General features: G+C 48.3%; 1 protein-coding gene across 2 annotated transcripts; it reads left to right on the top strand.

Moving 5' to 3' along the window:
- Nucleotides 1-9,560: 9,560 nt before the first annotated feature.
- POU4F1 (POU class 4 homeobox 1) lies at nucleotides 9,561-11,585 on the top strand. Of its 2 annotated transcripts, XM_062575999.1 has the most exons (3): nucleotides 9,561-9,683; nucleotides 10,536-10,797; nucleotides 10,891-11,585. In XM_062575999.1, the coding sequence occupies exons 1-3, from the start codon at nucleotides 9,561-9,563 to the stop codon at nucleotides 11,583-11,585; spliced, it is 1,080 nt and encodes a 359-aa protein (XP_062431983.1). The 2 variants fall into 2 exon arrangements, with proteins under 2 accessions (XP_062431983.1, XP_062431973.1); XM_062575989.1 differs by having other exon boundaries at nucleotides 10,536-11,585.
- Nucleotides 11,586-25,400: the final 13,815 nt, after the last annotated feature.

A 25,400-nucleotide genomic window follows, 5' to 3' on the forward strand; every position in this document is an offset into this window, starting at 1 on the left:
AGCAAAGCAAAATTAGTGTCTTTGCATTATTGTGCTTAAAATTTTCTAAAGACATATTCAACTGTAAGATATAATTTTTTTCCCCTGTATAGGGCTTGATGGCGCGTATTACAAACAGACATCCTTGATTCATCAATAGCTATGATATGAAAAATCCATACACTGCCTTTAGTCCCCTTATAGAAAGGGGACTATCTCTTGGAAAATAATCACTTGGAAAATTTCAATAGACAGGCTCATCTTTGCAAACCATTGAATCCTGTAAGCAGTTTGAACTGGAATTATGTTTCACATTGTAATATGTGCACATGTTTGTACAATTTGTGTGTTCACTCTAAAGTAGGACTTCGGGTGTTTTGAGAAACACCTTTACCAAAAATTTAACATTCATGCCATAGAAGCAAGCACCCTTTCCTGGTGACAGACAGTATGGCGTTTTGCTTTTGTATATTACTTTCAATATATTATGTGAACTTTAATCTTCACAGAAAAGTCTCATCATTCAATTCTAACTTAGATTTTTCAGAAATTAAGAAACTGACTAAACTGTCTAGACATGAGCTGCTACTTGATTTGACTAGCTCCTTCTAAGAAGTCAAAAAAATGTTACCTTAATTTGACTCTTTGAGAGGTAAGAAGTGATGAGAGAGTTTCAGACTTCTCCTAAATACTGTCTTCAAATATCCTTGTGTTGCAAAGCAATCACAAAGATAAAGATGTGGTAAGTGATGAAGTCATTGAGTTTTTTTCGTTGTGCTTGGGAGCGTACCTTTTGGGGTTTCAAGGCACACTCTGGAATAGTTCTGATACGTCAGTCATTTTAGTTGATTAGAGCATGAATAAAACTGATATCTTACCTGAAATCAAACTAGAATAAAGGAAAATAATACCACTTCTTGGTCTTTTTGACAGGAAACACCACTTACTGGATTATCCTTCAACATGTATATTTTAACTTTACATGTCATGTGGCTGAATGGATAGAAGAATGGATAGAAAAAAAAGCCTAAAGTTTAAACAAACAAACAAACAAAAAAAAAACCAAAGATCAAGGTCTTAAATTTCATATCACGTTCTCAAGTTGAGGGAGCAGATGAGGCATTTCAGGCTAAGTAGCTGCTTTCCGTTCAAGTCTGGGAACACATCCCTTGTCAGCTACAGCCTTTCAGCTGAGGCACGGTGACTTCTTAATGCCGCCAAAAGAGTTGGTGTAGTGCCCGCAATCACGGACTTTCCAAGCTATCTCTGTTTCCTCAGATCTCAACTGCAGACACAGTGAGTCAGTGTGGTAGAGTCCAATAGGAGCTTTTTGTGTTTTGTGACTTGCAAAGCTTAAGCTAACTGACTTCTTACATACAAGTCTTGCTTTTTGTGACTTTGTTTTTTTATGAAGTATCTTTAAGAAGTGGTTATAGCTGCCACATTCTCAGTTCTAATTTTTTTCTGGTTAATGTAGATAGCATTCCTTTTGGCTTTAAGTTGACAGAGTGGAGCATTGAGAGCCTACAGATCAAGCCTATATACACTGAAATAGGGTTTCTCCAGTTGTAAGTGTGTTAACCATACATAAGAATTTTGTTAATGCTGTGCTTGCTTAATCTCTTGCTACTTACCATGTCCTCTGAATGAAAGGGCTTAACTACTATTATTTTTTATGATAGTTATGTAGTAACGTACAAGCACTGGAATATGCAAGGTCCAAAACAACTATTAGAAGCTTTAAGACAATAGTTAAATAGTTCAAAGTGATTTATAGATGTGGTCTATGATGTCTAACGGTATTTAATGGCTCATGAAATTTTCACTTCATCTAGTAATACTTGCTGGACTAAATACTAGGCAACTTTCAGGTCTTAACAAGGGAGAACTTTTTCCAGGAGCTTTGATAATACAGCAGTGATGTAGATCAATGTTGGTTTCAGTTCATTCCCATAAAATCTATTGGGTTACACCTAAGAGTGAGACTGTAAGGTCAGCTTTTAACTTGTCTCTAGGCAATTTTACTTGTACGCAGTCTAGCAAGTAAACGGTACCTTACTGTTCTCTGAGGGCCCGGTAACAGCTGGCTCTGCAGTCATTTCCTCAGTTGAAAGGCTGTTAGCCTTTAAGCACCAAACACTAACTTGAGCTGTGTTTGTTTTTATTATGCTTTGTGTTTTCTGAAAGTACTTTAAAAAGGGGGTGGAGGAGAGAGGACTATGCATTGCTTGTATACCCAATAGAAGATGTGCTAACTTGCATGTCTTCTTCCCTTCTTCTTTGTGTTACAATTGTTTCCCTCACCAAATGATGTTATTTAAAGGCAATTCGAACAAACTAAGTTTGACCTTAATCCTTGTACAGCATGAAAGAGTGTTGCTGCTGAAAAAGAATGCTGCTGACTCCCGGGAGCCATAGGCTTGGTCTTTACGCACCTGTTCTGTACTGTGGGTAAGGTACATGTTCTCCAAACATCGAAGCTGGCAGTCCTTCCTTGCTGCTTTTGGTACAGAACTGCCCCATGCGAGGACACCTAGATGTCTCCTTTCTCCTCCTAAGTTTAGGTGAGAGGAAAAGCATCTCCAGGGTACTGGATGTAAGGAATAACAGTTATTTTGGAAACTGCCTGCAATCAAAGGCGATAATCCCTTCTAACCATGACTCCAGGCTCCAGCCTTGGCCAGAGGAACGGAGCTGCTGCCTGGCCCTCCGCTTGCTCGGTGCCTTGCAGCGCCCCAGTCTCTCTGTGATAACTTGCCGGCTGGGAACCACTTTGACCCTTAATCGGAAAGGGTTAAAGAGATGTAGTATCAGTTCTTCCGTCAGATCGAGCTGTTGCTTCAATGCCACTTAACTGGTGCTTGAAAAGCATCTTCGTTAGCTGAAGAAAGGAGAGAAAAGGACAGCTGGCAGAGAAAAAGCGTTCATAGGCATGAGTGTAGCGAGAGATAGTAGGGGAGGATTAAACTAGGCTGAAAACCTGAAGTTTGGTATTCCTGACAATTTTCAGCTTTTCTTGGTAGAAATTGCTGTCTCCTCGCTAACGCTCCTACAGGCTGTCTCTGCATTCCCCTATTTTTCAGGGAAACCCAGCGGACACTGCCCAAGCCGGTCTGTTGCCAGCCAGGTCGCGGCGTGGCGGTGGCGGGGGCAGCCCAGCGGCGCGGGCGCCAGCGAGACAGGTCAGTGGCACTCCCCGCCGTGTCAGTTTCATCCCGGCCCCCTCCCGTGTCAGTTTCACTCTGCGGCAGGTCTCAGCGTCATGTCCCGGTTGCAGCCGCCCCGCAGAGCTCAGATGCGCTGGGACCGCGCGGGGGTCGGGAGCTGCAGAAAGGCTTTCCCGGTGAACCTAAGCTGGCTGAAAATAATAGAATTAATTTCCCCCCTCCCATCCTGGCTCCAATTCTCGGAGAGAGAAGTTTTAGCGCGGGTTCCCAGCAGCCCGTCGGACCCCAGCTCGGAGGGGAAGAGGGCTGCCCCCCTGCACCGCTCCTCCGCGGGACCTGCGCGACCACCTCTTGCCGGGGCTCCTCGGGCCGGGCTGTACCTTCACCTGCTTCAGCTAGGATTAAATATGTAAATCGGCCCAGTCGCCACGGCCAGCTCCGACGACCTGAGCTACAAAGATGTTTTGGTTTTTCTCCTGCATTTGCAGCAGACTTGCTTCCCCCGTCTGCGCCGCACTTCTCTGACTCCCGTCTTCCTCTCCTGGCCCCGCCCCGCCTCAGCTCACCCTGAGCACGGAAACACCCTGCGCATTTTTTCCCCCTTTACTGTTAACAAAACCTGATGATTAAGACGCGAAACTAACAAAGAGTTTTTCTTCCACCTTAACCTTGCACACAATCCTTTAACAAATTAATTAATCCTAATGAATTAACACTTCATTTATTTAAACGCGCTACAGTTCATGAATTAAATTTTCATGCAGTGATTAAAGGCTGTTAAAATATGCATGATTTCGTTAAAATTTTATAATAAATCAGGGCAATGTGTTACATGACAAGGCAACTACTTCCCAGCCCCTCGGAACGTGCTTTGATTTGTGCGGGGAGTGGAGGAGGGCGGAGGGAGGCGAGCGCTCCGCTACGGATTTTGGCAGCTGAGCAGGTCTCGGAGCGCGGTTAAACTTAACTTACGCTCGACCTCTGAGCCCCTCCGCGGGTCTTGCTGATGGGAGGAGACCAGGGCTTTCCGGCTGCCCGATCGAGACGGTGGTGTCCTGAGAGAGGGAGCGATCGCACCCTCATGTAAAAGCCCGCAATAGCTTTGCCCACGGAATCGAGGTTGAAACCGAACATGGTCTAGGAGGTATTTTGCTGGAGGGGCTCCTCGGTTTACTTCTTAATTACTCCGTATCACTTAAAAGAAAGAACGAGAAACTTTTAACAGCGGCAGACCTGCAATGTTTTCCACTGGACCTCTGTCTAGCTCCTCCAGTCTCCTTACTTTCCCGAAAGGGGTCGTCGTGAAATACCCTGGGACTTAAATCACCATCAAGCGTTTCAATTTTTAATATGACAACATTCTACACTTTGGCTGCAAAAGCAATTATTGCAGCTTGTACATCAGTAATTAGCAGGTCTTTGCTGATGTAAGGAAAGTCCTCATTAGGACATGGAAATACTTTTTGCGCATTCACCCAAAGGCTTTTTTTTTTTTTTTTTTTTTTTTTTTTTTTTTTTTTTTGAAGGTTGATTTTTATCATCTAAAGGGAAAATAGCTTTTACACTAAATGGGATATTGACTTTCTGTGAACTTCACCAAATAACACATGTACTGTAGGTTTTCTCTCAGTGCTCTCACTGACAGTCGGGGTAGGACAAATACCGCGAGTAAAGCATGTAAAGCTGATGTTTAGTGGAATAAAAATATCCAGAAGGTTCAGTGTGAGCAATTCTATAAGCTCCACATTGACTCTTTTTTTTCTTCTAAGTCAGGATATATAGCAGACTATGATCAGACGTTAATAACTCAATATCCCAGGCTTTAGTATATTCATCTTTGGGGAATCCTAAAAAGAGAAATCAAATACAATGGGTTACAGTAATTAATTTATAAATCGTTTCACTGTGGGAATAAGGGGTTACTTTATTACTTTCTCGAGATAGGCAGTTTAGTCAATTAAGGAAATCTGCCTATTTCTTGCATTTGAAGCCGAAGAAAACTATTGGAGACAAGCAAATGTATTATATATGTGTATCTGCCTCTCTCGTTTTATTGAACATCTTCGGCCATAAAAATAGGGCTACTGCGTGCTCGTGTCTCCAATGAACTCGACCCTCAAAGCTTGCGAGTATACTGCCATCAGTATTCATGAGGCTGGACCCGGTAAGAATAGAAATAACAGCGAGCATTAAGATAAAATCTATTACCAGGCCCGTGCGACGCTCCGCCTGGCTCAAGCCCCGTTCCTGGGGAGCCGGCTGGAGCTGGAGTGTGCGGCGAGGGGAGGATGGGCAGGCGCCGCCGTGGGGCTGGCGACAAGGCGGGCTGGCACTCGGCTAGCCCTGGGGAGCCGGGGCTGCGCCTCCCCGGGCGGGAGCCCGCGGCGAGCGGCGAAGGCGAGGCAAAGCGGAGCCTGGCCGCCGCGCAGCACCGGGCGGCCAGCTGAGATCCCGCCGGGGGTAGGATCAGGCTCGTAATAGCGTTTATCCTAAGAAAATAAATAAACGGGAGAGGAGTGCAACTTAAAGCATTGCTTTGAATATTAGCACTTAAAAAGAAAAAAAGAAAAAAGAGAGAGAGTGCGAGAGAGAGGGGGGTCCCAAGAAATACAGGGGAAAGTTTCTCTCCTCGGGCTTCGTAAGTGAGAACCAGGCAGATCCGAACAGCATCTGAAAGACTTGTGAAAAGAGCTTTTTAAAAATCCTCTTATCCCCGTGCCCTCTAACCTCTTCTCCCTGCACCTCTTAGAGATCAGACGAGAAAAAAAGTTGGTTGCCACTTCCTAAGCGAGCCTGTGCTTGTGGGAAAAGCAGGAAAAAGCCCAGGCAAGAGCTGGCAGCGGGTCGGGCGGCGGCAGGGCGCCCGGGGAGCTGCGCGGCATCCCCGCCCGCGGCCGCAGGGGAAACATGCCTTGTAGTGGAGGAGTGAGGTGCAGCTAGCATGCGGGAACGGCTCCAGCCAAGGAGGACTCCATCAAGCTCTACTGTTGGCCAAGCCGAGGAGAATCCAGCAGGCATGGAGACAAAATTCCCGTTCCTCACCTCCAGAAGGCACTGGGGGAAAGAGAGCACAAGAGCCTTAAACCTGCTAGAGGTCCTTCGGAGGAGAACCGGTCAGGAGTAAATGCTCCCAGCCACACTGGAAGCTCTGAAACTCTTTGCTCTGTGACTGGTGTTAGGAGCAGAGGTGGTGGTGGGTGAATTCGGCTTTCGGCTGAAGAAATTGAGCACATTAATAAAGGAGATTGTTTTAAAAGTACTGGAGAGTGGTGGTGGTGGTGGTGTCCCTCCAGCCAAGGAGAAGGTGCCTCTCCTCAGCACCTGCCCTCCTGCTAGGGCAGCAAGCAGGGCCGGGGCTGCCACCCGGCTGCCTGCGCTGCTCCAGGGCAGGGCTGAGCCCGGGCTGACCGCACACGTGTGGGCCTGGGGGCGCCTGGGGGCCTGGGGGCTCTCCGGCCCGCAGGCCCCCTCGCTCTGCCCCACTGCAGACGAGGTCCAAGCAGCCAAGGGGCGGGCGGAGCCCCTCGGAGGGCGCCCTATGGAGACAGAGCAGCCCCCAAAGGGGGCCCAGTCTGTCCGGGGCTGGGGAGATGCTCCCCTCGTCCCCTCCACATGTCCCTGCTGCTGGAGGGGGGCATAGCCCGAGGAGCTGTAGTCCCAGCAGGCCTGACCCGGGATCTCTGCCAGGGGACCGCAGGTGCAAAGCAAGCCCCCCCCCCCCCCCGGCAAGTCGGAGGGAAGGCAGGTCATCGCATAACCTAGAGATCGCACTGCCCCCCCCCCCCAACCTCCTCCCCAGTCTGCATCGCACCGTCTTCCCTTGCTCGCAGAGTTTCCCTTGGGGAAAGCTGGTGCACTTGCTCTGACAGAGTCCGGGCTGGTGGGGGCCGCGCACGCCAACCCCCGCATGCCAGGCAGCGGCCGGAGCTGCCGCCGCACGCCTGCCTCCTGCAAGCTAGCCCAGCTCTCAGGCTCCCTCCCGCCCCGGGATCAGCTACAGGAGCCCGATGGGTGCGCCGCCGGCTGGCTTTTCGCTGTTGCTAACTTATGAGCAGGGAAAGACAGGTTGCTTGACCCTTTTCCCTGGAGCTGGTCGCTTATGAGCAACTTGGCAAATCGCAGTGGTCTTTCCCAGTTTCCACCTCCTCTCCCCTCCTTCCCCGTGAGATCTTTTGTTTACAAGGCATAGTAGTTTAGAAATAACCGGAATAAGTCATGATTAAAAGAAAAAAACATATAAAGTATTATTCGGCTATTCCGATGCAATGATTTCCATAAATAAGATCCCTTCTGCGCTTCAGACCAGTGTCTTTAGGTCTCAAGTTCACCCCCCTCAGAGATGAGGTTGCATTCAGCGATCCCCGGGGACACAGTAATGGATGGAGACCTGGCTCCCTTTCGCACAAGTAATTGACAGTCATTCTTCCTTTCCTCTCGGCCTGCATGAGGAACTGGGGAAAGGTTTATGAAGACAAATGTGGACTTTACCTGGGATTTTAGTCTGTGATGTGTGTGTGCGTGCGTGTGCCTGAACGTCCTATTAGATGTGCTTATATACATGAAGAAGAGGCGTTCAGGAGAAATAAGGCAATTCCGATGCACTTCAGGGTTGACACGAGGCACATCGGCTGTCACATCACTGATCCAAACACCCCGCTGCCTCTGTCTGGTGCCTGTCTGTAGCCCTGCTGAAACAAAACTAGTAACATCTGGTCAGTCACCGAGGAACCGCTCTAGCGTGCCCCAGGGGACAGAATTCATCCAGGACCGTCCCTAGGGGTTCACATTAATCCCACAGACAAATTAACAGGTTCATTCACTCGACAGTTTTGCCTCCAACCGATTTCAACTTCATAAGCAGCTAAAAGAGAGAGAGAGAGATAAATATCTGCTCTAAAACTGGGCCGTAACCCCAAATATCATTCATAAAAACAACCATGAGTCCTTAACTCTATTGTTGCTATTGTTGCTCGTTTCATTCAAATGCAAAAGTATTCAAAGAATAAACCAGAGGAAAGAAAGAGAGAGAGAAAAGAAGGAAAAGGAAAGAGAAAAGACGGAAAGGGAGTGAGACCTTCTCCCCAGACTCTTTCTTTTTATTTCAGACTAGAACTGTGTGAGGAAGAATCGACCCGTTTCTTTACATTCTTGTTGCATAAAAAGTGCCCAGGTAACAAAAGAAAGAGAGAATGAGAAAGAGAGAGAGAGAGAGCAAGAAAGCAAGAACAAGCAAGAAAGCTAGCAGGAAGCAAGCAAGGAAGAAAGGTCGGAAGGAAAGAAAATCCTTTTTGTGATTGCTCTGTGCTTCAGACACCGGAGAGAAACTCGGGTTTTCCCACGATGAAGGAGCGAAGGTTTGTTCGACAGCAATAAGGAAATGCCCAGTCCCATTTCAGCAGCCTTTCCCATGCAGAAACACATGCTCCTTGTGGGCTAAGCGGCTGTCACAAGCGGTGCCTGACACAATAATATTTGCAACAAAACTATACGAGGGGAAATGAAATTATATGGAAATCAATCGACCCTGACTGCTTCAAACAAGTGTCTGTCACCGTGATTATTCTCAATGATCCGATTTATAATTCTCGAAAGTAAGAGGGCTGGGCAGAAAGCTGCCACTTTCTGCCCTGAGCACAGACCTTACAGCTCTCTTCGGCTACGGAAAGAGGGATAAACCTTTGTGTTCAGTGCTGAGGGCTGCGCGGAGGAAGAGCCCGCTGCCTCGCTGCAGCCGGCTCTCCCTGCTTGAAGGAGGGCGGCCGCGGCCCGCACCCGCCGCCCCGCCGCGCCGCGCCGCGCTCTGCAGCGCAGCCTCCGCGCTGCACCGCACCGCACCGCGCAGCGCTGCGCGCACATGTGGCAGCTACAGGTGCCGCCCGCTGCCCCGCTGTAAGAGCAGCCCCGCGCCGCGGCCGCGGCGAGACGGGCGAGTGCTGCGGGAGATGCAACAAGGCGCGGGGAGGCAGGGACCGAGGGCGGCGGGAGAAGAGGGAGGAGAGGAAAGAGAGGGAGGAGAGGGAGGAGGAGGAGGAGGAGGAGGAGGAAGGGGGGGAGACAGCTGATGCCTGTCAAAGCCGGAGCGGCGGCGCTCTCGCGAGAGCCCGCCCGGCTGTAGCCACGGGATGCGGGGCTCAGGTGCGCGCAGAGCGCAACGCAGCGCGCCCGGCGCCGGGCAGCGGCAGGCAGATAAGTGAAGCCGGCGGGGCCGGAGGGAGCCTCGCCGCCCGCGCAACCCGAGCGCGGCCACCGCGGCGGCGGCGGCGGCGGGGCCGGGCTCTGCGGCGGCGGCGGCGGCACCTCCGCCAGCGCCCCCGCCACGGTCCGCGCCGTCCCCCGGCGGGAGCAGAGCGCCCGGAGAGCACTTTTCCCCCTCACTTTAGGAGTGTTTGTGGATTTACATGCCAAGCCTTCAAGATGATGTCCATGAACAGCAAACAGCCGCATTTTGCCATGCATCCCACCCTACCTGAGCACAAATACCCCTCTCTACACTCCAGCTCGGAAGCAATAAGAAGAGCATGTCTACCAACTCCACCGGTAAGGGGACAGGCAGCTGCAGCTCTCTTTCTTTCTTTCTTTCTCTCTCCCTCTCTCTTACGTACACACACTCTTTCTCTCTCTCTTTCCTGTATACTGCATGTATGTGTATGTGCATTAATAAAAAAACCGCTGCGAGGCACATTTTGACAAGCGGCGCTTAATGTTTTTTTCATGTCTTCCTCTGCAATCATCTGAGCGCCTGTGATCTTTTTTGAAAGCGGTGTTCACACGAGTCTCCGACTTCATCCACTTTCTGTATTAATTTTTATGACTCGGCCTCTGAAAAGGAATGCGCTTTATGTGCACTTGTGTTTGATACAATTCCCCAGCTGAGAGTTACAGATCCATTTCTTCTTCTCCTTCTCTTCCTTCCTCTTCTTTCTGTCTTTTTTTTTTTTTTTTTTAATTTGTTCCCTTCACGTCCCCATCCCCCCCCCCCCTTTTCGGATTCTCCTCCGGCTCCTTGCCCTTTCTGCCGTTCCCTTCTTCCTTACCTTTTCGGCTCCTTCTCCTTGCCGTCTCCCCTATTATTCTGCTCCCTCTCCTGTTTTCCCTCACTTTCCCGTGTCGTCCCCTCTCGTACCCCTCCTTCCCCCATTCACTGGGGTCTCCCCCTTTACGCCCGCATACTGCCCCGGCTCGCCTGCGCGGTCACCCCAACTTTGCCCACCTCTCGCTCCCCTCCCCCGACTTGCCCCCTTTCCACCTCCCTCCTTTCCCCCGCACGCCCCGTCCCCCCTTACCGCCACGCTTGCCACCCCTCGCTGCCCCTCGCCCGCCGTCCGCTCGGCGTTTCGCCCCCTTCCCCGCCTGTCCCCCGCGCCCCGCTCTGTTTTGTATCCTCCGCAGCTGCAGAGCAATATCTTCGCCAGCCTCGATGAGACCCTGCTGGCGCGGGCCGAGGCTCTGGCCGCCGTCGACATCGCCGTGTCGCAGGGCAAGAGCCACCCGTTCAAGCCGGACGCCACCTACCACACCATGAACAGCGTGCCCTGCACCTCCACCTCCACCGTGCCCCTGGCGCACCACCACCACCACCACCACCACCACCACCAGGCGCTGGAGCCCGGCGACCTCCTCGACCACATCACCTCCCCCTCCCTGGCCCTCATGCCTGGCGGCGGCGGCGGAGGCGGAGGCGGCGGCGGCGGCGGCCACGACGGGGCGGGCGGCGGCGGCGGCGGGGCCGGCGGAGGCGGCGGCGGCGGGGCCGGCAGCGGCGGCGGCGGCCTCATCTCCACCTCGGCCCACCCGCACTCGCACATGCACGGCCTGGGCCACCTCTCGCACCCGGCCGCCATGAACATGCCGTCGGGGCTGCCGCACCCGGGGCTGGTGGCCGCGCACCACGGCGCCGCGGGGCAGGTGGCTTCGGCGGCGGCCGTGGTGGGGGCGGCCGGTTTGGCCTCCATCTGCGACTCGGACACGGACCCGCGGGAGCTGGAGGCCTTCGCCGAGCGCTTCAAGCAGCGCCGCATCAAGCTGGGGGTGACCCAGGCCGACGTGGGCTCGGCGCTGGCCAACCTGAAGATCCCGGGCGTGGGCTCGCTGAGCCAGAGCACCATCTGCCGCTTCGAGTCGCTCACCCTCTCCCACAACAACATGATCGCCCTCAAGCCCATCCTGCAGGCCTGGCTGGAGGAGGCCGAGGGCGCCCAGCGGGAAAAAATGAACAAGCCCGAGCTCTTCAACGGGGGCGAGAAGAAGCGCAAGCGGACTTCCATCGCCGCCCCGGAGAAGCGCTCCCTCGAGGCCTACTTCGCAGTGCAGCCCCGGCCCTCCTCCGAGAAGATCGCCGCCATCGCCGAGAAATTGGACCTCAAAAAGAACGTGGTGCGGGTTTGGTTTTGCAACCAGAGACAGAAGCAGAAACGGATGAAATTTTCCGCCACCTACTAGGTTGGGGGGTGGGGGCTGTGGGGAGGGAGCGGGGAGGGGGGCGGCCTGGGCCCGCTGCCGCCGCCGCCGGTGGGGCCGGAGCCGCGGGGCGCCCGCGGACCGAGGGACGGTGTCGAAATATCCACGAACTCGTCGATGAGCGGGGGGCGGGGGGGCGCTATCAATTATTGAAACGAAAAGACACCGGGACATCCACGAGGAGGAGGAGGAGGGAGAGAAGGTAAAAATGCTCTAGAAGCCCGTGGGGGTCACTCCTGCAGCCTGATACCCCCCTTCTTCCCCCCCGCTGCAGAAAGAGCAACTGAAAGCGTAAACACACACAGACACACACCAGTAAATGCCGTGACAGCAACAACCACAAACCAAGAAACCTAAATCACAACTTTCAGAAGGAAAACAAAACCAACCACCGAACCCGGAAGGTGAAACTCTTGGTGAAGATGCTACATTTGTTTCGGTTTGGGTCTCTCCATTACTTTCCTGTAGCTTTTCTTTTATTTCTTTTTTTTTCTTGCTTTTCTCTTGATTGATAATGAGGACCACGATGGTTTGGTGCGGAGATTTATTATTTATTTATTTATTTATTTATTTATATTTTTTGCGTGTGTGTGCATTTGTTTTATTTCCTTGAATGCTTTTTGAAAATTGTTATTATTATTTTCACGAGGCTTTGGCGATGGGTCTTGTCTGTGTTGAGGGGAGCGGTGCGAGCCGGGTCAGGACTGGGAGCGGGGCCGGGGGCAGCGCAGGCGGCGGTCCCGGGGGGGGGCAGAGCCTGCCCTTCTTCCCCAGGCACAGCTGGGACAGCCAGACCCGAGCAATCTCTTTGCTCTCCGCTGCTGCCTCAATAATCTTAGGGAGCTAAAGAGGGGCAGAAAAAATAAAGTTACTTGGCCCCTTTGTTTCCGCTCCTCCCTGCTCGTGGTTTGCGCTTCTATCCACGTCTACAGACAAGCCGCTGTCTCTGCAGAGCTGTGTCAGGAGGCAGATGCCACTCCAGCAGCGGGCTGCCCCGCTTAGCCCTGGAGGGGGTGTCCGGGGTGTCCCGGGCGGCGGCCCCGCGCCGCCCGCCCGCGCCGGCCCCGCCGCGGCTCGGGGCAGCGCTCCGCCCGGTCCCCGCGCAGGGCTCCCGCAGACTCCCCCGAGCCGCACGGAGGAAAAGGGGGAGGGGGAAGGAGGGGAAAAAAAAAAGAAAAGAAAAGAAAAAGGAGACCCGCTCGGGTTTGAAACTCGTTTATTGTAAATAATAAACGTTAGGTAGAGGACGGCTTTGGGGAGTGTGTGTTGGGGGGGTGGTTCAGTTTGCACTATCACAGTCTCCCGGGTTGGAAGCGATGATGATATTCCCTAATAACGATGCTAACAGTAATCAAGGTGCATTATATGTCTCACGGATTGAAAATAAATAAAAAGATGATCAGAGCTCATTTGGTAAAATACCAGCTACGTGCAGAAGACATTGCCTGGGTCTGGCTGTTACTGAATGACTGTCAATGCTTTTAAGTAACAAGGAATTTCTGAACAGAAAATACCCTCCTGTTTAAAACAAAACAAACAATAGACTGAAATTATGCATGACCTAAAAGAAAAGGGGGGGAGGGTGGGAAAGGCATAGAAAGATCCGTGATAAAGTCTCGATATTATTTATTTATTTAACTATTTATTTTATTATTATTATTAATAATATTATTATTTTGTGTATCATTGTTTGCAGCGCAAACATTCTATGCATTTTGAAATTGAGCACTAAATAGACTAGCTTCTGGTAGAATCTTTTGTGGATGGTGTAATTTCACAGTTTAACTGCCTGTTTTCACCGAAAACACAAGCATTCTTGTCACGTTCTTGTATTTAGATTTAAAGAGAAAAAAAAAAGAGAAAAAAAAAAGAAGAAAGACGATTGTAAATATTTTCTTTAATGCACAAAAAAAGGTTACAAACTGCAACCACGTGTGGATCCTGAAATGTCTCACTGAATAATCTACCTGTCCATGTATGTTTGCTGAGCTTTCTCCTGGGTTGTGTCTTTACTCAATTACTTTTATTTCTATCAGAAATATTTCTCTACGCCAAAATACAACAGGGAGATGCGTCCCAGCATACTTACAAATAAAGCAAACGTGAAAACAGACTAGTTATTATTATTGGGTGCATTTAGAAAAATCTATTTCCGAGACACGGCTGGTAAATTCAAGCTATAGCCGTTAGACGATAAGACTAATTCTACCAAAAAGAAAATAGTGAGAGATGTATTTTTCTGCTAAATCCAGAAATCATTACTTTGAGATAGCTCTTATGTGAAAATCGGTGCTCTGAATAAAATTAACTATATATTAGCTGCGTGTGTTTCTTGGAGTTTATTCTATAACTGCAGAATATAAATCAAAGTAAAATTTTTAAAAAAGGACTTCTGAAGTATTTCTTTTCAGTTTGCTGGAAAGGATTATGCACCTACAAAATATGTATAAAGAAAAAAAAAGCTTGGGTGGTTTCAGGTTTATATGTTGTTCTGACTGGCCTAATTGCACTTAATTATGTAACAAAATATTTTTATTTTGGGTTAATAAATATGAAAATCATAAACTGATCTCTCCTTATGTTGTAAATGCAATTGTTCGTTAGGAACGTATAGGATGCCACCTACTGCTTCAAGTGATCAAAGAACCTCTTTCTATTTTCTGATGACCTGTGACTAGATCAGATGCCAAATGTAAAAAGTTACTTAATAGCTGGGATTATTTCTTCTGTAGACATATTTTAGCCAAATCTTTTTAGTTTCGCCGGTAAATCTGTGAATCAAGACACGTGATGTTCAGAAAAGAATAATACGTTCAAAAAGCTGTGATTTTAAACAACTGTTGATGTTAAAAAATAAGCACTAAAGGTATTTTTAAAAGCATAGATCTCGTCCACCGGAAATTGACTTGTTTTTGTTGTTATTAACTTGAAATGTCATCAGAATTTTTAATAAATGCATTTGTAAAAATATTATTTTATAGAAAAGTATTACCGGATATCATTTTTGGAGAGTCAGGAATGAACAAATAAAATTAGTTACAAATGTTGGGTTTTTTTCATCTGCCCCAAACAACGGAAATGTTACAAGCGACAACACATTTGTATTATACAATAATGACCAATGTATGTATCGAAAAGTTAAGGAGTTTTGTTTTGTAATAATTACAATCTTATCGAGTACAAAGAAAAAAATAATATGTTAATAAAACAGATCATGAAAATAAAAGCTTTGCAGAGTTTCCTATTTTTTATGGTAGGAAACTGTGCAAAACCGGAATGTTCTGCTTTCTGTTGGATGAATCTGAGTATTTCATAAAAATATCGATGAGGCCTTTTTAATAAATGCCTCATTAAAAACAGCTCAGAAAAAAAAAAAAGATAAGTGTATATAAGATAAGTGTTTATAAGGACTAACCTAGCAACTGTTAAAAGTTTAGCTTCCAAGAGAGAAAGTGAGAAAGAAAAAACGAAGAGGCAGAAAATTCATTCGCATTTATTTCCCAGCAGTATGCAGTCGCCCGCACACAGAAGTCCAATGAGTTGCTAAAAAAAAAAAAAAAAAAAAGAAAGAAAAAAAAAGATATAGAATATTTTCCTCACAATGGTGGGAAAGGCCTTTGCTGGATGGAGGCTGCGACCTCTGGTACCTTCAGAACCTGCAGCCGCTTCCCAGGGAAACTTCGGTACCGCCGTCGCTTGCCTCTCCTTCCCCCTCCACCCCACATCTGATGCGTCTTGCCGCTTTACTCTTGTGATTCCCGAGTCCTAAGCCCGTAAGACGCGGACTGACTCCTGGAATTTCTCTTTAACACTTGCTCTCCAATTGCTTTCAACTTAGATTAGGCCATCATAAGTGAATAACAGACACCCACTGCCATGATCGTATTGATTTTTACTCTCCTGTGATATTAAGACTAATTCGGTCCTGCTTCAACAAGTAAAAAGGCTCCCCAGAAGGGGAATGAAGTGTCCTACAGCACAGATTTTACGGTTTATACGCCTTGCTCTCCTCCCCGCCCCTCTTTCCTCCAAAGAGAGATAGATTTGTCGAAAGATAATTATTTTAACTCTGACGGACTTGATCGCGGAAAGCTTGATACCACCGCTGCTGCCCTGTGTTATTCAGGCATTTCCCAAACGATTTTAAATCCCTCCAGTTATTTATGTCTTGCTTTCCAGGCGATGCTATTTTTTAAGGCTTTATTATATTTACCTGCTGATTCCAAAGAGGAGAAAAGCCTAATTGATTTTAAAAGATCAGCGGCAGAATTCCAGTCCGCATGGGAACCTATTTCCACCTGCAAGACAAGCATATTATTATCAGTAATTATGTTATTTAAGAGTTGATAAAATATTAGAGCTCGTTGCTGCCTAGGCCCCTTTTCCAGCCTCAGTATAAATGGGACCTCTGCCAGGAGAGCAATGGTTCTGCAGAGCCGCTTCGATCACGTGCATTGCGAAAGGATTGCTGCAAATACAATTACAGAGCCGCCTTTAATAATTCATGGGCTGAGATTTAGAAAATTAATAAAATGAATTATAACAAGAGGCTAATTAAAAACTTTAGTAATTGTTGTCAAGACAGCTTGATGGGAGGCGTGCTGCTGCACCAGCCCCCCTCCTCGTTTCCCCTCCTTCCCACTCCCCCCATCCCCTTCCGCTTTTGGGAAATATTATTTTTCCTCTTTGCAACCCCTTCGCACCTGAAGGAGACTGCGTTTGGGAGAAGAGCGGGGTTGATGGTGGATGAAGATACATATACACATACATATACATATATATATATATGTATATGTATATGTATATATAGGTCAGTTGTAGCAGAGATGGGACCCAGGTGGTGAAACTGCGAACAAGTCTCTTTATTCCGTGGCAGAGCAGGTGGATGAAGGGATGGCTGGATGGATAGATGGTTGGATGAGCGAAATCTGCGGCTCGAAAGTTGATTTAAAATAGGGTCGCACGTATCAAACAAGCGTCTCGCCACCTTTGCCGAAGCGCAGAAAGCCCCGGCAAAGAAGAAGCGGCTCCGCACACGCGGGGCCGCGACCGCCTGCGCGGGCTCTGGCGCGCGCTTTGCGCGCCCGCGCAGCAGCGGCGGCTCGGGGGGGGGGGTGCGGGGGACTTTGCGCCTCCGCGGAGGGCGCCGCTCTCCTCACCCTTAACGCGACGGTGTGTGTGTGTGGGGGGGGGGGGGGGGGGGAGCAGCGGCGGGTCTGCTCCGCGCCGGGCCCGGCTGCGGTTGCGGCTCCGCGGGCGGCCGCGCAGCGAGTCCTTCAGTGCGGCAGCCGCTGCGCTCCCTCCGCGGGGAAGGTCACTGAGCGTTTCTCGGTTAAAACATATGTTGGCGGGGGGCGAGGGGGAGACGACTTACAAAAAACCCTGATGTCATGCAGACGTTTATAGCTCGGAGGAGCGCAGTATTTAAAAGCCCGTATATCAAAATTAAATACCCCCCCCCCAAAAAAAGTCACTGCGCTGATAAGTTGAAGAAAAATGGTAACTTCGCATTGATTTTGGCAACAGAGTCTTACAAGTCTCAAAATAGACTCTTTCCGTGGAAACGCTGACCGACCCTTCTGGTTACAGAGGTTGTCGCCTGGATCCGTTTCCGGTGCGGGGGCAAAACGCTCTAAAACAGTGGGAACGTTAGCAAACACACGGTTCACACTGCAAATACCGAGATGCAAAGAGGGGTAGAGACATACGTTCAGCCCTCGCCCGGATTAAAGCGAGCAACTTAAAAGGTGTAAGGCAAAGCTAAAATATGTAAAAGCTGTGTTGTTGTTCTCGTTTTTTTATGTATTTATTTTAAAAAGATGTTTCCTGACGAGAGGATAGCATGTCAACACGAACACATCTCTGTGCAGGCTGCGTAGAAAGAAGACAAGGCGCCGATATACATAACTTAGTCCTTGATTATGGTCATTATGTAAACCGAATTACTAACAAAAGTTTGTTTGGTAACTAATTATATCTCACTAAATCTCTGCCTCTCCTCACTTCAGCATAATGTATACAAACTTTTGTACACGCGGATCAGAATAAAACAAAGTGTTGACAGCATCCAGCAGTGGAAATTCACTTACACAAGACTTTTTTTTCACTGAAGTGTTGACAATAAACATTTAATGAAGGCAGAGACTTGGATGTCTCCAGACAGTGTCAGAATACTTTAAACAGACCATTAGCATGGCTTCTGCTACTTCAAACAGAGCACACTATACCATAACATTATAAAAATACAAAGTATGAAACAAATAATCTGTTTATACAGATATTTTAAGCTGTTTTCACCAGCTCTGACATTCCCTGTATTTAGTAACAGAAACTTACTCATTTCAGATTACTCGCGCTTAAAAAATGTTAAATACAGTTAATGCAATATTAATCGCCCTTTGGTGATATAAAATGCAATATTTTCAGGCAGCTATCGAGCTTTTCTAGAGGAAGAGCTGATGAAAACAGTCACAGCTGAATAGTGGAGAGAAAAAAGCTCGGTATTTATTGCTTTTGTTTGGCTTTTGGCTACAGAGACAGGAACATTCTAATGGGGTAAGGACATTTATTTTATCTGCAATCTATTGCTGCGAGAGCAGGAGTGGCAGATGGGGTTTGGTGTTATATTCGCAGAGTAATTTAGAGCAAATCCTAATAACTAATAATGATTTATGTTAATTTCAATCACTTATGTGACTTTATTAAAGCGGCGCTGGAAAAGGGATGGAGAGCGAGCGAGCGAGAGAGAGCAGAGGGGAGGCAAAAGAGGAGGCTGGCGAGAGGCAAGCTGTGTGTGTCTGAAAGCGAACCGCATGCTGAAAGGCTTCTGGGGTGCGCTCCCGTGAAATTTCTGCCCTGTGGAAGCGGTGACTAGCACCAGCTCCCGTGCACACTTGCTTTTGAGACTCTGTAGCGTCAGCGCTAATTTCCTAAAGAAATGCCCCGTGTAGAAACCCCTCCGCCTGCGAGAGGCAAACAAAAATAGAGCGAGCGAGAGGGAGACGCTTGCTATGCAAAATGTATTGATCGTATGCAAGGAATCTGCTATGCTGATGTGCTGGGTGCTCCCGAAAGGATAGAAAGGAGCTACTGGCGGAATAGCTAGAAAGACCTCAAATGTGCAGTGTGCAAAACTTTTTATTCCGGGCTACTTCAATGTGGTGGAGGTCTGCAGTCGCACCGGCTTTACTCCTCATTGCAAATCTCCAGTTCCTCCCTTTACGGAATTTTATATTTTTAGTAAGGAGAGTGAGTGGGAAAGCAGCTATTGCAATGAAGCATTCGCATCCTCCCTTATAGTCTTCAGACTCATTACCAACTGGTAGTACTAGAGTGCACCCATGCAAACACAGGCACACATACAGCCGTATGTGCATTGAAATGAGAGATGTTTGTAAAAGCGAGGAAATCTCAAGCCAGCTAGTCCTGCTCTGCATAGGATCGGTTTGATGTAGGAGAGAGGAGTACTTACAGGATTTTGAAAGAGAGGGTGCTCTTCGCTCCTGGCAGTTTACTTTCCCAGCTACCTTTATGCGTTTTTCCGCCTTAAGGCATACAGTCTGAAAGTAAAACAACATCAAAGCTCCTTATTAACACTATTTTCCTGAAATCAGAAGGAGAAGCTACCTGAAACGTTTAATCTAGTGTTAGCGCTTATTTCCCAACAAAACAGACAGAGCAAAGTTCAAAAGAGCTGGGGCAGTTATCTACAGGAGACTAAAAGGCAAAGTGCAGGGAGTGATTTATGTTTCTGTCAACCTCCTCGAAACGGATTAAATAAACCTTATGTTTTGCTGTATTCTCAGCCGCTGTATTGTGCACTACAATCCTCGTCCCCAAACAACACGGCAGGGACTGGCTTCTCCGCTCCGCTGCCGGGTGCCGGAGATGCCATTCTGTTGTGGGAAGAGTCTCCCAACTTTCCGGTTATTTGCAGAAAGCTGTCTTTTCTGCTCTCCGAGCTGGCACTGCATTTTAAATGTGACCGCCTTTCACGCACGGTAATTTCAGCGTTCTCCGTTGCAAAGCTTTTATTTATAGCAACATTTTTTTTTCTGGTTAGATGGAGGAAAGAAAAAAGAGGGGGGGGGGAAGAAATCCGTGCGCTATGGAGCAGTTTTTGGCTCGTCTTCGCTCGCAAGCAGCGCGGCTCCGCCGGTTAATGCCGCCAAGCGGACTTCCCCGCGGCGGCGGGCGGCCGTGCGCGCCCGCGGAGCGGAGCGGCGCGGCGCCGGGGGCAGGGGCGGTGTGTGTGTGTGGGGGGGGGGGGGGAGGGCGCGGAGGCCCGGGCGGTGCGTGCGCGGCCCGCAGCGCCCGCAGCGGCTCCCTGGGAGCGGAGGGCCGATGCATTATTGAACGGGCGCATCAGACAGCTCGGGGGCGCGGGCTCTGCGCGCCGGGCGCGGGGCGAAGCCTGCCTGTCTGGCTGCACAGAAGCCTCTAATATGTTAATGGCCGTAGGGTATGCCTAAGGTACCATCTCAAGCTGCTTCGCACACCATATGTCAGGCCGTTAGCCACATGGATCTATTAATCAAAGGGGGTGGGGGGGGGGGGAGAAGGGAAAAGCGAGCTTCTAATACCCCACCCTATTTTCCTGGATACTTTCTCCTTTCATTTCTCTTAGACATAAAGACCCAGAGTACCTCCAACACACAGCTGTGATTCTCTTTTGATCCGCTCTTTCATACCCTGGTGTAAGCAGCTCAGGCCAGCCGATAGCTAGAGCCGGGGCAGGAGAGGGAAATGCGCTGCGTTTCCTCAGCAAAGGATTTAGTTTTAAATTGCTTTAGTTTTAAAGTCGACTTCTGTGACAAGGAGCATCCCCGTCCGGCCCTGGGGCTGCAGCCTCGCCGAAGGTGCCTCTGCGGGGAAGTGTTTCTCCAGCCCGGCAGCTGGGGTCGCGGGTGCCCCGTTAGCTGCTGCAGCACGCCAGGTCTTCACGGAGCTTTGCGGGCTCCTCCGAGACATCCGCGCAAATCCCGCGAGTGGTGGTGGGGGGGAGGGAGGAGCAGCCAGCGTAGGAGAGCGCTGGGAAATCGCTTGCGTGCATGAATTTTGCAGACTCTTTCAGCAGCGCTTAAGACGGGACCTGCGGGCCCATCCAAACTTCCGCGGTTCGGGGCGAATAAAGATATGCCGGCGGATCTAAGGCGAAGGCTTTGCGCCTGGGAAGATGCTCTTGGTACCGATGTCTGCTCTTTGCTTAGGATATTTGACGTCTGAGATTTTTTTCCCCCCTTTCAAGGTTAGCATGAACAACCGTACACGCCCGGGTCACACCTGGTTCCTGTTGGCCTGTGCCTAGCTGGCAGGTCGGGACCCTGCTCGGGCAAGCAATACCCCAGCGAAATCCCGAGGCTGCCGGACATTTTTTTTTCACCTTTGGTGATGAATGAGAGGCAGCATTAAACAGACCGACATTTCCCTCTGACATGTACCTCGTGAAGTTTTGAAACTTTAGATTAGCTTTTTTTTTTTTTTTTTTTTTTTTTTTTTTTTTTTTAATACAGATACAGCGGATGAGCAAAGCGTTTGGTGGAAGAAGAGGAGGAAGAGGGGGAGGAGTACAGGACATAACTTCGGGGCACCAAAATCTTACAGCTGGATGCTCCGTGGGGAATGTGTGGGGAGGTTGGGTCCATCCCATCGTGCTGCATCCCACTTATCTCTGTTCAAAAAGGGCCTCCCATGTTCCCTGAAAATGGATGAAAAACGCCGGACTAGGACATGGGCTGTTCAAGGACCCGCAACATGCAGAGAAACTCTTTTTTTTTTTTTGTTTTGTTTTGTTTTGTTTTGTTTTGTTTTGTTTACATTAAAAAACACACACAAACACATAAGATCATCCTAGCTCATTAAAATTCCCTCTGTTAGTGCAGTCATATCACAGAGAGACAAGTTAGAGCGAAGAAGTTCTTGAGACAATTTCTGAGACGGCAAGTATAGTACAGTAAGCCTATCGATTTTGTTGTACACTACATTAAATAGCTTATGTTGAAGTCAGTTTTAAAGACAGGCTTATTTTCTGACCTCTCCCCCTCCCCCCTTTCAGGGGATGGAGAAATAGCGTGCGCATCTGTGCTTAGATCTAAAGCTGGCAACCACCTTCAGGGAGGTTTTCTTTAATACAGATGGCATTTAACCTGCAAAAACAGGAAAACCTTCCCAAGCAATACTTTATATCAAGACAGAGGTAAATGCACAGGCTGAATGTCAGTTGATTCTGTATTTCCACCTAGCTAGGGAAAGACTCTTATTACCTTTAAATTTTGGTGCGTACAACACCCATCATTTTCTTCTTCTATTTAAAAGGTAACCCATATATCTGTCGTTTTAGGTTTCCAAAGACTCGTAACTTAATTCCTTCAGGCTATTCATCAGCACAGTAATTAAACTAGCAAATGGATGTAAATAAAGTGAAATTGGTTTCATGACAGATGAGCCGAAGAGGCCTCTGACATGAAACAAGCCAGGACAATAATTATTTCTGCACCGGGCTATATGAGGAACTCCATCTGGATTTATTAGGTGCTGCAAGTTATTTGCTGGGAGCAGGCAAGACAGGAGGACTCACTTTAATTTGACAGATTTTTTTTTTTCATCCTAAGTAGGTTACAGAAATATAAATCTGGAATTAACTTTGTCAATACTCTGAGAAGCATCTATCCAGCGTAAAAAATCGGCCGTGAAAATAAGTACTGGGATAACAGCTAATTAAACAATTTCTCCCCAAATGCTAAATGAGAGAGAAACTACATGAAAATCCCACTTTCGAGAAATCCTTGACTAAATTAGAATTCAGATCATCGTGGCAGTCAATGTATAAACATACATATGTTTTTCTGTAAACATATGCGAGATATAGCAGAGACAATGGAAAGAAGACAAATCTGCAGATTCTGGGAATTATAAAGTGCTTCTCTTAAAAATAACACACACACACATATAAATTCAGCTAAACGGTGTCTACCAAGATTCCTCTCCTTCTGTTCCATGGAGAAAGAAGTTTATACCTGCGGAGACCAGTGAACCAGACAAAAAAAAAAAAAAAAAAGGATGCTATGGATTCCACAAGGTTCAACTGTAATTGAAGCCATCAGGTTCAGCTTGGTGTGGAAGTAATATACAGAATAAATAAGGAAAAATAATAATAAAAAGAAAAGAAACGAAAAGGCTCTCACAGCAGGTGCAGATTAGTCCTTTCCCCCCTGAAAAGATTAGAAACTGACTGCTTTATGCTTAAACGTACTCTCAATTATTTAAGCGCCCCTTCGTGATTAGCAAGTCAAAGTAACGCTCCCAAACGCTGAAGAAATGAAGCTGCTCTCCGGCAGCTCACGTCGGCGGTCCGGCACCCACTTCGCACCCTGCACCGGGAGCACCCGCAGGGCAGCCAGGGGAGAAGCAGGCAGGGGGCACGTTCAGCCTGAAAAAAAACCCGCTGCCGAGGCTGGGCAGGCTGCAGCCCTACCTCGTTTCGCAGGAGGTTTGGCTCTGCGAAAAGATTTTCCCAAGGATGCTGGACCCTCACGTCCTTTCCAGTGGAAAGGGGGAAAAATCCAAAAGGACCCCCCTCAAAGAAAGAAAGAAAGAAAGAAAAAGACACCGAAGCCCCCCTGTTTGAATGGGCTGGAAATGACCGGAGGAAGCGTGTATCAACCTAGAGCATTTTGATCAGAGTTCCTATCTTTTGGCAATTAAATCAGAGGCGTTTTCCACCCTTCCTCACGGAAGGGACTGTGATAACTGCAAAGCCGGGGAGAGATCCTGAAGGGACTGAAATCCCCTTATGTCTGAAGCTCTCCCTTTTAACACACACCAGACTAATTATTTAAAAGTTCTTGTAAAATTAGAAGACACAGCCCCGTCCTCTAATTAGAATACAGTGTGAATAGGGATAGCATATGGAGGGGAATGTCAAGAAGAGGGTGCCAGGGGCAGATCCTAGGAAATCTGTATTCATTTCTGCCTCCTATTTGTTCAGTAATCTCTACCATCATAACTAAATCTTGGAGCACTGATGTAGTTCGAGTTGTTGTTGACTCAACGTCAAAATTCAATCACTGGGGGTTTTGCATCAGCCGGGCTACTTATTTGTCTAATAAATCCGTCATTTTGTAAGAAAAATATTTGAGCAGCCGTACTTGACCTCTTGGTATCCACAAGCCACATTTATTTCTACCAGTTTACAAATGCAAAATGGAGATGATCATCTTAATGCCTCGAGGTGCTGTGTTGATTTCTGATTGGATTTTAGATGGAAATGTCTATTTTAAATACCCCGTGATTAAATTGTACACATAATAGAATTCATATCTCTCAAACCACATCCTGGCTTACAAACCCTGATTTTATTTTGAAAGAAATGCTATTTAAGCATAAATTGTGGGTTTTTTTAATATATAATTTGTCAGCTCCCCGCTGCAAGATTTTCTAATAGTGGGATATCTCTCATTGGAAAACTTATGTTGATCCTGGAACGTTTTTGACTGAAGGGTGTCAGACCGGGAATAGGATCGGGCTATTACCCGCTGGAGAGAGTTGTCTAGCCCGTGATATCCTGCACGGGAGGATTTCCTGCCTTTATTTTCGTGCATAATTCTTTCGAAAAGGGGGCCACGCCGCAGAAGTTTAATTGGAGTGAGGGGAAATAACTTTCACTAGGGCCCTTTCGTTTTGAGTGGGGGGGTACGTGATGGTGGTGGTGGGGGGTGGGGGGCAGAAGAAATAAGGTCGGAAAGGGAGGAATCAGTTGTTTCGGTGGGTGAGAGGCCGGTTTCACACGGACGGGTCGGATCCCGCCGACGGGCGGCCTTGGCCCCGCCGGGGATCCCGCAAGCTGCGCCCGCCCCGCGCCGCCCTCCGCGCCGGGGCCGCGGCGGCTGCGCGGGGCCGCCCGCGCCTGCGCCCCGCCCCGCGCCCGCCTCCGCGGCCGGGCGCCCCCGGCGGCCGGGGCGCCGTGGGGCGGCCCCGAGGGCCGGGGAGCCGCCCGCGCCTTCCCGGGGCAGAGCCAAGGCTGCCCGGGAGCTCCCGCTTTGGCTGCTTTTCTTTTCTCTTCTTTTCTTCTCTCTCCTCTCTCTCTCTTTTAATTCTTTTGTTTAATAAATACCCGTCCATTCCCACTCGCCGTTTGACTCCTTTCCCTTGAGCTTCCCTCTTCACCGGCTGCCGGGAGATCTTTAAGTCTCCGTGGAAATAGAAACGGTCGTTTTCAATCAGAGCACCGGTCGTTATTTCCGTATTAAAATAACCTATCGATTAGTGCCCCCAAATATCGACTCACGAGGGGCCCTGTCTGCTGCGCAGGCACCGGGGAGGAGCCGGGGTCCCGCCGCCGCCGCCGGAACTTGTCAGGCAGCTGCACAGGGCAGTTATCCCTTGCAAACTCTTTAATGAAATGCCCAACACAAGGAAGGGGAGAAAATGTGAAATATTTCAGCATATTGAAAATATTAATGTTGGCTTGTAGGAATTAATGTAATGGGCCATAGTTATTAACAACTTGTAAAGGCTTAAATCAATATAAATTAATTTAATTATGATTTCTAATTGCATTATGCATGATCAATTTGAAACACTACATTAAAGATAATTAGAGCAGGGTGCTAGTCACTAATCACTTCCCTAATAGCTTAAAGAAAAGGAATGCCATATATTACCTATGGGGTGGACCTGTGAAATGTTATAAATGCTTATTTTCCAATAGAAAATAATTGTAGTGTATAATAGACACTTTAATCACTTTATTGCAAATGCAGAACGGACTTGTACTTTTTGCATGGTCTTGCTTAAATT

The sequence above is a fragment of the Rhea pennata genome, chromosome 1 (genome assembly GCF_028389875.1).
Source record: "Rhea pennata isolate bPtePen1 chromosome 1, bPtePen1.pri, whole genome shotgun sequence".
Classification (NCBI taxonomy): Eukaryota; Metazoa; Chordata; class Aves; order Rheiformes; family Rheidae; genus Rhea; species Rhea pennata.

What these genes read in the sequence shown, in the direction of transcription:
- POU4F1 (XM_062575989.1), top strand. Translation starts at nt 9,561, where the DNA reads ATGATGTCCATGAACAGCAAACAGCCGCATTTTGCCATGCATCCCACC. An exon ending in CATGTCTACCAACTCCACCG is followed by an intron (nt 9,684 to 10,535) that starts GTAAGGGGACAG and finishes TATCCTCCGCAG; the next exon opens with CTGCAGAGCAATATCTTCGC.